Source organism: Anneissia japonica, unplaced genomic scaffold, assembly GCF_011630105.1.
Source record: "Anneissia japonica isolate Jap-2015-1 unplaced genomic scaffold, ASM1163010v1 scaffold673_len1821605_cov196, whole genome shotgun sequence".
Taxonomy (NCBI): domain Eukaryota; kingdom Metazoa; phylum Echinodermata; class Crinoidea; order Comatulida; family Comatulidae; genus Anneissia; species Anneissia japonica.
Genome location: NW_022717449.1, coordinates 457,797 through 469,314, shown reverse-complemented (window position 1 = coordinate 469,314; position 11,518 = coordinate 457,797). Strand labels below are relative to the sequence as shown.

General features: G+C 34.8%; 3 protein-coding genes across 5 annotated transcripts in view; 1 reads left to right on the top strand and 2 right to left on the bottom strand.

The window, feature by feature from the left end:
* The window catches only part of LOC117110263 (nuclear receptor 2C2-associated protein-like), a 5,696-nt gene extending 4,630 nt beyond the window's left edge, over window positions 1–1,066 (bottom strand). Inside the window, exon 1 of the mRNA XM_033252897.1 lies at window positions 930–1,066. Coding sequence (XP_033108788.1) covers window positions 930–967 — 38 coding nt within the window. The 5' untranslated portion in view covers window positions 968–1,066. The remainder of the gene's footprint in view (window positions 1–929) is intronic.
* A 301-nt stretch (window positions 1,067–1,367) lies between these two features.
* Window positions 1,368–8,600, top strand: LOC117110260 (GPI ethanolamine phosphate transferase 3-like). Of its 3 annotated transcripts, none has more exons than XR_004445655.1 (6): window positions 1,368–2,307; window positions 2,417–2,582; window positions 2,712–4,518; window positions 5,156–5,529; window positions 6,021–6,342; window positions 6,373–8,600. XR_004445655.1 is itself a non-coding variant. In XM_033252895.1 (6 exons), the coding sequence occupies exons 2-6, from the start codon at window positions 1,922–1,924 to the stop codon at window positions 6,234–6,236; spliced, it is 2,949 nt and encodes a 982-aa protein (XP_033108786.1). In that variant the 5' UTR covers window positions 1,397–1,522; window positions 1,902–1,921; the 3' UTR covers window positions 6,237–8,600. The 3 variants fall into 3 exon arrangements, 2 of the variants coding, with proteins under 2 accessions (XP_033108785.1, XP_033108786.1); XM_033252895.1 differs by having other exon boundaries at window positions 1,397–1,522; window positions 1,902–2,307; window positions 6,021–8,600; XM_033252894.1 differs by having other exon boundaries at window positions 6,021–8,600.
* Window positions 6,952–11,407, bottom strand: LOC117110262. The gene is made up of 2 exons (XM_033252896.1): window positions 10,851–11,407; window positions 6,952–9,790 (listed from the first exon to the last, which is right to left on the bottom strand). Exons 1-2 carry the CDS (start codon window positions 11,294–11,296, stop codon window positions 9,316–9,318), a joined length of 921 nt encoding a protein of 306 aa, XP_033108787.1. The 5' UTR covers window positions 11,297–11,407; the 3' UTR covers window positions 6,952–9,315.
* Window positions 11,408–11,518: the final 111 nt, after the last annotated feature.

The following is an 11,518-nucleotide window of genomic DNA, read 5'->3' as shown; positions in this document are numbered from 1 at the left end:
ATTTAACCACTCACAAAGTACCTTTTTCAACTAATAAGCCCACAAATAAGTACAGCGAATCTGTGTTCGCTGGCACGACGAGCGGCTGCCATTTTGCAATCAGTAAGAAATTGCCAGAATGTCTGAGTTTGCAGCGTGAATTTCTTTTATTAAATGTTTATGAAAACTTATCTATTTACGTTTGTATGTCATTCTTTATATTGTATGGTGTTGTTGTTTGACTATGTGTGTTCACATGAAATTCACACGCACAATAATTACTTCAAAAATTAGTAATGATCCAAATGCGTACACAGATAGAAAAATAGGGCTTAGGGACCTAGGCCTAAATCCAGAAAAACAACTATCAAAGCCAATGATAAACGTCGGTTCGATTAACCTCGATTACGACAAGAAAGTTCAAAAAGACGGTACTGCATGATGACACATTTTGTTGTCGGATATGTTTCATGGTCAAATTCCAATTAAAATTATAAGACTGGCCTTTAATGGTTTCAAAATTTATGAATTGACTCAGACATTCTGGCAATTTCTTACTTGATTGCAAAAAAGTACAGCTCGTCGTGCTAGCAAACGCGGAAACCCTGTATCAACCTATATCTTTTTGTTGAAAAATGTACTTTATGAGTGGTTGAATCATGTAAAAATGTTTTATAATTATGTGTTGTGACTATGAAAAGAAAATTAACGTAAAAAAATTAAGAATTAAAAGTTAAGTGCGAAAGAGCATTAGCGCCCAAAATTGTATGGAAATTCGCCCGATCGTCCGTTACCCCAATCCATGTCGCACGCGAGACTACCTAGCTAGCTAGTAGTAATAGTACTACTACTAGGCCTAGGCCTAGGCCTAGTAGTAGGCCTAGCCTAAGAATAAGATAGGCCAGAAGTACGGTACGGGAAATCTTAACGATTATATGAATGACAAATACCTGACTTTAATATCTTGAGTTATGAGACTTTTCGACATTTGACATAAAACCAATAAACAAACAAACAACTAGTTTAGAGCTAGGAGGCCTAAGCTAATCCTACTCATCGACAACAATTACCTCAATCTCAATCTTGTACAAAAGCACCTGATATTTGATATTTGAACTCAATCAAAGACAAAATGGAAGAGACTATTCGCACAATACCGTGCGAATAATTAGTAATAATTATTGTCACGATAGATCTCTGACCATGGAGGTATTATAATATTGTACTCTACTAATGTACTTCCTTCACTCATTCATATTGACAGTATACAGGTACGTATATAAATAGACAAAATACTGAAGAATGGTGTGGGAAACAATTCCTGGATCTCGATTGCAGTTGAATCGACGGCCGTGCGAATATCCTTAATTGGCAAGTCAGCAGCAATTATGCTCCATGTGTGTGTCATATCCCGTGTGAGAGAAGTGGCTAAGAATAAGATAGATGTCTCTTAACCTAGGCCTAGATTAATTCAAATTTAGTTAAAATGGCGGTAGGAACGAAGTTGTTTTGCATATTAATGTGGATTTCGTGTTTGTATGCTGTAAGCATATTTATTTTTACCAAAGGATTTTTATTGAAACGGCTAGAAATTCCTAACAAAAGTGACTGTTCGATCAGGCTCGAGGAACAGTCGGTTTTCTCGATGAGGACACAAGAAGGAGGACTCTTCTCAGACGATGCATATGGGGACACCCCACACGTAGGCCTAGGATCACAATTTCATATCGATAATATGTGTACTGCGCAGGATCGTTTCAACAAATCTATAATACTTCTTATTGACGCTCTTCGTTACGACTTTCTTTTATTTAATGAATCTCTTGATGCAACGGGAACTTTGCCATTTCAAAATAAGCTACCAATTATACAAAGTTTAATTGAAAAGAAACCATCTCATTCTCTTCTTTATCAATTCTTAGCTGATCCACCAACAACGACAATGCAACGCCTAAAGGGGCTTACCACAGGGAGCCTACCAACATTTGTTGATGTGGGAAACAACTTTGCGAGTTCGGAAGTTGAGGAAGATAACCTAATTCACCAGTTGGTGAAAGCAGGGAAAAATATAACATTCATGGGCGATGATACGTGGGAGTCACTTTTTGCGGGTAAATTTGCGAAATCTTTTCCATTTCCATCATTCAACGTAAAGGATTTACATTCAGTGGACAATGGAATCATGAAACACCTTCTGCCAGAAATTAATCAGTCTGATTGGAATATCCTGATAGCTCACTTCCTTGGTGTTGACCACTGTGGTCATAGATATGGCCCATACCATTCTGCAATGGGGGAGAAGCTCTCGCAGATGAATGATGTAATTAGGTATATGCTTAAATCTTTAATCCTAAATTAAACTTTACTGTAGTTATTTTCCTTTATTTTGGATGTCAGAATGAACTAACACAGATATTTTCCCTAATTTTACCCAAAGTTCGGTGGTAGAAAACATGGACAACGATACACTGCTACTAGTTTTTGGTGACCACGGAATGACAGGTACTGGAGACCACGGTGGTGATAGTAATGACGAGCTTACAGCGGGTCTCTTTATCTACAGTCAAAAAGATCTCAGAAAGCTTAACCCTGGATTGGCAATGGTTTGTATTTTGTTAAAAATGTGGAATTGAATGATCGAATATATGAAAGTATAAATATCATGCTTGATGATATGAAACACAAATTTACTAGAAAGAAATTTAATTTCTATGTTCTTTTTTAATCTACAGAATGCCTACCGATCAATATCCCAGATTGACTTGGTCCCAAGTTTGTCTCTTCTTCTAGGAATTCCTGTTCCATTCTCTAACCTAGGAATGGTCATTCCTGAGCTTTTTATGTTTGGTGCTGATAGAAAATCTCCTGAAGTACTGGACCACCTTTCACTGTTGTTAGCAAAATATCATCCAGCATACCTGAGGATGGAAGCATTGAGGATTAACAGTTTTCAAGTGAAACGTTATCTGGATTCCTACTCAAGAAAGGTGGATGAGTTCCCATACCATATTTCAGCAATATTAGAACAGAAGTTTGCCAATGCAGAAACACTGTTTCACAATTTACAACAGAACCTAAATGATGAAGAAGTAAAAATTGCGATAGATGGTGCAACAGCTATGTACATGGAATACCTCTCAGGTGTCAAAGAGATGTGCCGTGGTAACTGGGCTAAGTTTGATCTTTTGTCAATGGCATGTGGAGTAGTTCTCACTGTCAGCACTTGTGTGGCCGTGTGGGTAGTTCTCAACTTTGTGGACGGAATTAAAGACAGAGAAAAGATTGAGGATACCCTAAATTCTCTTTTAGGAAACATGTTAACTGGTATGATAACAATATTTCCCATGAGCGTTATAATCACAAGCCAGGTGGAAGATTTAATGACAGTCAAGACAACGATCCTGTTGTTTTTTCCTGCATTAGGTTCCATTCTTGGGAGTCTTCTATGTGTTCTTCAGACTCAAGGAATGCCATGTATGTCTGATGTTTTATTATACATAAAACATACACCAAAGGAATCACTTTGTTCTTCTGGATTGCTGTTTCTTTATGTGGTGTCACTAACATCAAATAGTTTTGTTGTGTATGAAGACAGGACAGCAGTATTTCTACTTCAATTTATCGTCTTGTTAGTGTATCTTATATCAGGTATAAGAAGCTTAATAAAATTTAAAAGAATTAAATCTCGCGACATTGGTCGAATATTGACGCACCCTGTTGCCATAGTCACATACATGTTATTAGCTTTTCAAGCGTGTGTGCGGTTATCATCACACTTTAGGATATGTCGAGAAGAACAAGTGCCATGCTCCCAATCAGATCTCTTGCAACCACTACTTGTTTTTGATCCTGAGAACAGCACATACAATAATTTTCGTTATATTAAAGCAGTTGTAAGCATCTGTTTGATTCCATTTCTTTTAAAATTCTGGTTACAGAAGCAAGGGAACTTGAACGGAAGTTCTGCTGCTAGTGTATGTATCAAGTATGCATTGCCAACAATATCTGTTTTTATATTCTTTCATTGGGGTCTCATGTCTCTGCCAGAAAAAGTTCTTGATAAATTGCCAATGTGGCAGCAAACATTTCTAGCAAAGTGTGTGTATGTTCTCTCAACCATTTCCATCGTATCAATAATCTGGCAGCCTTTGTTGATTCATATTCTTGAGCGTGAAAAGAAACACCAACACAAATTCCACAGCAAAGGTGAACATGATGATCAGGTTGTTCCTCGTCTCTTTGATTACATTAAATCAAGTTTTCAAAACCAGAATGGACGTGGAAAGCAAGCTACAACTGTAACACATGAAAAAATCCAAGAAACACCGGCAGTGTTTGGTTTAGCGACAACCTATTCTGCTTGTCTTCTGCAGTTAATTGCAACCGTTATACTTGTCCTCTCCATGTTGCTAGGTGATGGATTCTCACCTGCATTAACATTAGTGTGTGTACAGGTGTTGCTGTACCTTGAACTTGTGGCATGCATTCGCCATGCACAGCTAAAAATATTTAGTGCTTTACCCGAGCTTAAAAAAATGGGTAAGTTATGACAATAATACAGTAGGTAATTGTGCTTTTAAAAAAATAAGTTTGTCAAACTTCCTTTTAAATTATAAATGTTTAATGTATGGTTTCTCAAACTTCCTTTTAAATTAGAAATGTTAATGTATGGTTTCTAGTGTTTGTTTAACACGTTCACTGCCAGACCTTTTTTTTAGGTTTTGTCCCGTGTGCCAAAACAAGTATGCATGTACAGACATACTTTCTTGAAATGTTATCAAGTCACATATCAAAATGGTGTGTCTAATAAATTGACGGGAAAATGTTAGGGGATGAGTAAACTCTTTGCTGGCAGTGGGACATTACTTTTTACGACAAGCACACATACGTTATTTGTACATTATTGTCTAAGTGCATCTTCCCCGAACTATAAGAAGTCTAGTTCTACAATGTATAACAATGAAGTAATAAACGGTAGAATGTTACCCTGGTTTTGATGAGTATAGCGGTCCCCAGCGCGCTCAACAACGCCCTGTGGGACGAGTATACTCGGTACTGACAGCGAACATGTTTAAACTTGTTAGGATTGTTCTAACAAATATTTCGTTTAGAAACTTGCCTGTGATTCTATACTAAATATAGATTTTCTTCTTTTTTTTTTTAATTATCGTTGCAGCACTACTGCATGTTACTTGGTATGCTGTGTTTGGCTGGGGGTTAATGGCCTCCCAGTTCTTCTTTGTTACTGGTCACCATGCCACGTTTCCATCAATTCGCTTTGAAGCCGGGTTTGTTGGTTTTAATGGTGACTTTCCTGTCTACCTATACTTCATCCCAGCAGTTTTGATTGGTGCAAATACATTTTCTTCTAATATCATCTTCGGTCTGGCTCTTCCATTGGTCCTTTTATGGCCATTCTCAAGAGGGAAGTTAGCAGATAAGAAGAATTCTGACAATGAGGGAGAGGTTGTTTTGCGGGACCACTGCACAGAACTACGCATTGGCTTATTCCGATTGGTGATGCTTTATATCTTGTTCCATGGCTGCAAGGTAATAAATATTCATACATCCTACATCTTTAATTACATGCATTGTGTAGTACTGTTTAAACAAAAATTAAGAGAAAAGTTTTATTGATGATGAGTTCAAAATCATTTCTAACGTTTTTTTTAAAATCATTTTGTCAAACTTCAATTTGTAATTTATCATTTGTAATTTGCATATTGCGATTAAAGAGTATTTGTATTTGTATAATCATCATCATAGAATTGTATCGTAATAATTGTAACCAACAACTCAATAATTTTAATTATCTATCTACAATTTCTTCAACTTCATTTGAGACGCCATTTGCATACAGTGTACATTTTGTGGATTGTGATTCAAATTGGATAAACCATGCATGCACTTAATCTACAATCAAATTTGTGGCAATTGGCCTTCACCTGCAAGTGCTTTAATAGAAAATTGTAGAATTTTATGAGCTAAAAGAATACAGTATACCATAATTTTTATAACAATGGCATTTCATCTTTTGTCAGCTCCTTGGTTGCATGTTCTCGGCAGCAGTTCATCGACGGCACCTAATGATCTGGAAGATATTTGCACCGCGGTACATATTTGATGGTATCGGGTTCCTCGTCACGCTGGTAGTTGTACTGTTGGCCTACCTCTTCATTCTTAGAACAGATAACCAACTTGCCAAGTGGTTGGCCAGACTTTTCAAAATAGTAAAACTTTTAAGAGATTCTAGGTGATGTGTTTTAATGAAAATATTTCTTCAAATATTTCCATAAAAACCTAGTGGTAATAAATGTTATTGTTTGAATGTTAATTGTTAATGTTAAGGGCATAAATTGTCAAATTTCCAAAAACCAAAAATTAATTAATTACATACCTGTAGTTAAAATTGCCAAAACCAGGTAAAAACTCTTATTGAATTTGTATATTTGAGCTATGTTCATTTAACATTGCCATCTTAAAAATATGAATGATTACTGCACAGTGTGTGTTTAGTTAAGAGTAGAACATTTGAAGAATAAAATTCAATATTTGAATTGCATACAGTACTTTAAGTAAACTTAAGTATTAATAATTGCTACATGATTTAAATACCATAAAACCTGAAATAGAAACCCTGGGCTTTACAAACTTTAGATGGGTTTCTTTTCAAGGCTACTTTTGCAAAGCAAAGAGCGGGGGCTTCTTTTCAAAATGAATGCTGAAATTTTAGGAATTATTTCTACTATAAAACAATAGGGCCACTGTAACATCAATCTGTATCATGGAGTGTATTAACTGGCATTAAATCATCTAAACTTTGTTTAAACCGTGTGTTTAATTTATTTTGTTTCTTTGAAATTTATGTACAGTGTATAATGTACTGTACTATCTCGGAAAGAAGTTCATGAGCTTCTTTTTTGAGGTTACTTTTGGAAATTAAAGAGGGGCTTTAATGGAGATTCAAGATTGTCATTGTTTCGAAAGCCATCGATGGCTATTTATTATCCACTCATAAACAACGCATGTATGCAATCAACACAATATATACCCAACATTACTGGTTTAGAATGCCTAATTTAATAATATCATTGGAGGAAATAAACAAAGGTTGTTAGCAATTTTAATTGCATTTGAAAAGAAAGATGACAAGAACCTTAATGAACAACCACAAAAAGGAAGAAATTGGGAATGGCGGGAGTTTTTAACAGAGATGGAACAAATTACGGCGTGGAGGAAAGAAAGTGTGTAGGGGATGATTTGAGTTTTTGTCAATCTTAGAATGTAAACTAATAATACAAAATTTCTGTCCAACTTATAATGAAGATACATTATAAGACGAAAGAATAGTAGCAAATTTAGACGAGGAGGCAGAGGGATTGACATTCTTGGTGAAAATTGTCTATTCTCGAGATTAAGCCTATTGGTTTTACAGAATACAGTCAAACAAAAATTGTCAAAGTAGAAATTATTTTCATGTCACTTCATCTTCCCTATATTTACAATGGTTAATATTTGCTCTAACTCGAATAAATTTAAGTTGAATAAAACGAAAGTCGAACAACATTTTACATGCCAAATTGATTTCCATTGATTGTTAGTCCGTAAGTCAAAGTTGATGTAAAACTTAAATCATTTTTAGCTGTCGCTGTATTACAGACATCGCTGTGAATGTCAACAAGTGACTCATACATTTGGCAATGCAGAAATTCTCATGCTAAGTAAGTCCGACAAGTGACTCGTGTTTACATTGCATGGCAGTATTTTGTGTAGTTTAATTTACATGCGAATGGTATACTGTACAGTATTATCAAAGAATTTGAATAAGTGCCCCACTTTGAATCAATGTCCCCCTCACATAAATTCCCCCTATAGAGTCTCATTTGGAATAAATGCCTCCCCCCAAATAAATGCCCCGGGCTGGGGCGTTTATTTTTCCTTGAATAAACATCCTCCTTAAATGACTGTAAACAAAACTAATGGAAATAACATTCTCAACACATTCTATTAAATGTTCTACAGTGCTATAGCAGAATAACATTTTAAACCTTTTTGGGACTAATAGGTCTTTTGGATTCATGCAATCATTCATTTTGATGGTATTTATGTATTGTAGTTCCACATTTACATAGAAAAAAAGGGTCGTATATACGCATCCATTTTACACCAAAAGCATTCATGCCCCCCTCTAATAAACACCCCCTCAAAAACCCTTCTCAACAAGTTAAAAAAATGTTAAATCATAACATACAATTATCACATCATACTGCATGTTATATTTGAGCACTATTATGATTTATCTATTAAAATCAAAATGGTTGTAATCAGATATGAATTCCCAACAAAGACCTACAGGCCCATCCAAGTAAGGCATCTGCAGAGATAGCAGTCCAGTGTTCGAATCCTAGTTTAGCAAGATTTTAATGTTCAAAATTTATATACAGTATAAAGGTAATTACACTATAGCGTTATAACAAAATGGTTTAGAGTTTATTGTAAAAAGAGTGGGAGAGACTATAATACACAAGATACATAAAGTATCAACTTGTACTGACCGATTCAATATATCTATCAAGCTTACTTATTCATTAATATGTTTACTGTACAGCATACAGACAGTACATTCAGTTTAACAAAAATATAGCACCATGATTTGATTTAAAAATCTTAATAATTTGACAATTTATAATTGGAACGATGCACACATGGAATGGGAACAGGGCCATTACATGTAAATAGAAATGATGAATGTTTGGAATATTGCTATCATTTACATTTGTAATTGTATAATTTGATGTACTTGCTTCAAATTGTAATTTACAAAAAAAAAAAAACCCATTAATCATGTATTAATGAGTGTAAAGGAAGTTACAGGTTATTGTTGAGCACAAATTATTTATGTAAAGGATGCTGAATAGAACTACCAACAGAATACACGTAGTTGCTACATTTAAACAAGAAAATAGAAAATGTATCATAAAATCCTTGGTGTTTGTATTATGTAAATATTAACTGGTGTGAAAGAAATGAAGTATGAATGTCTGGGGTGATATACACTATAATTACCGTATTTATTCCATTGAACACCCTGAGGCGTTTAATGTCCAGAAGGGTTTTGAGGGGTCATTTATTTGAGGGAAGCATTTATTTTTTTTGTGTAAAATTGATACGTATATACAGTACTCAAATAAATGCTGTTTAGTCATTTTGGGGGCGTTTATTCCAGAAAAAAATAAACGCCTCGGGCGTTTATTTAAAAGAGGTGATTATTCCAAATGAGGGTCTAGAGGAGGAGTTTATTCAAAGCGGGGCATTAATTTGAATAAATATAATTTATTAATCCTTTTCTCTAGACTTTTTATAAGTTTTTAATGTTTTCCTTGGTACTTTTTCACCTTCATCAAGATACTTAGTAGATGGCTTCCTTACTTCATCCTCCGCTGATTCCTGCTTCAGTTCTTTGACAGCTGGAAATCTGGGAGATCTCTCAGGTAAATACTTGCTTGTATCAACAAACACTCTCCTCGCATCATCTATTAAAAGACTGCGATTCTTTAGTGCATTGTTATTCATCTTTGCAATTCTCTTTTCAGATGGCACAAACTTGCTATGCAGGACCTTTCTGATGGTGTCCTCTGTGACGCTGAAGCCCTCTGCCAACCGGGGAACATCCCAATCTTCAGGATACTCTTGGAAGAGGAAGCGTATCTGCTCCATCATGTCATATGTCAGCAGTCTTGGTGCCTTTGTCTGTGGAAACTGCCTGCGTATCCTGTTATACCTCATAGCTTTCTGTCTCCTAATCTGATCCCTGTTGCAATAAACAATACGCAAACAATTAATAATAATATTTAGACTTATAATGCATACTATCCACTACTGCACTCAAACGAAACTGACAGAGTGAAACCAAACAATTAACAGAATCTTCAAAATAATAATTACTCTACATTAAAACTCATCCAAGTGCAATAATTATTTAAAGCGTTAATTACCTACAATAGGGGTAGCAGGTCAAAACGGCAATAAACCAAAACGGCAATGACCAAAACGGCAACAATCAAAACGGCAATGATAAGTACCAAAAAGGCAACAGACCAAAATGGCAAAGACAAGTACCAATTATAGGCATAGACCAAAACAGCAAAGGAGCAAAATCAAGGGCAAGCGCCACCTGACGTGGGCCACAGTTTATTTTCTGAATTGTCTGGAAATCGGGACGATCGTCTGTAGGCAAATTGTATATTGCCATGGGCTCTTTTTCTCGCTTTTAATGCTTAACCTTGGTTTTTAAAAATATTTTTTACACATTATTATTATTATTATCATTATTAGACCTATTATTAATATTAATATTATTATTATTCTTATTTTTATTTTAATCGCGTTTTTAAAAAATTGTTTACACATCCATGACAAAAATGTTTAGATGCCTCATTTTGTCCGTACTTTAAAGAAAGTTCTATTTATTTAAATGTTTACTGCTCTTATTCTGTGTTTCCCCAATCCTATTATTGAATTTGTATGTTGTTATATTAATATTATTAATATTCATATTATTATTATTTTTATTATTGTTATTAATGTTTTTTTCCTGTTTTTTTACTTCTATGACATAAATTGTTTTAGCCTCATTTTGTCTGTATTTTCAAGTTTTATTTATTTACTTGGTTTATTGCAGTTTTGGTTTATTGCCGTTTTGACTTATTGCTCTTCTGGTAAAAAAAGTGTTGCCGTTTTGGTTTATTGCCATTTTGACTTATTGCCGTTTTGGTTTATTGCCGTTTTGACTAGAAAGCACAGTAGGCCCTAATTGAAAAAAATATATAAATATACTATTTATTCCAAAATAACTGTATATGAGGTCCTACCGTGAAATCTTCTCTAAAATTTCTTTTGGATTTTTATCCTCATAATCTAAGTTTTCGTCGAGACTTTTCTTGAATTCTCTCTCCATTATGGAATCAAAATTGTCGTAATTTTTTCTTGACACTCTTCTTATAAATATTGATGTAGGACTATGATAAATCCGCAAAGTGATCAGGCTTTGGCCTAGGGGGCCTAAGTAAGATGTGTTAAAATTTTTAATACTGATTTGTAACTGATTATTATGCCGCAGTGAGTGACTAGTAGCATCTGCGTGAAAACGAACTTGAATATGTCTAGGCCTAGACATCTGCTTAGACCACACCATGGACCACACCAACAGAGTACCATCATCCATTCTCGGCCCTCCAGTGTCACAGAAATGCTGTAGACTAGGCCTAGCTCGAATAAGGTTACAGAAAATGTGTCGTAAATAACTTGTTGACCGCATTATATAAAAACAACTAATATGATCAACTAATAATTTATACGAAGCTAGTGAAAATTTAAAAATCGATGATGAAGTTCAGCTGAACGTCTGTGAAAATTGGTTCACATGGGAGCTGACATCTTGGAAATTGTTTAGACTTTGTGGATGTGTTATTTTATTTACTAATAATTAAAAAAAATAATTAGTTACATTATTTTTTTCACGAAAATATAATCTGTTTAT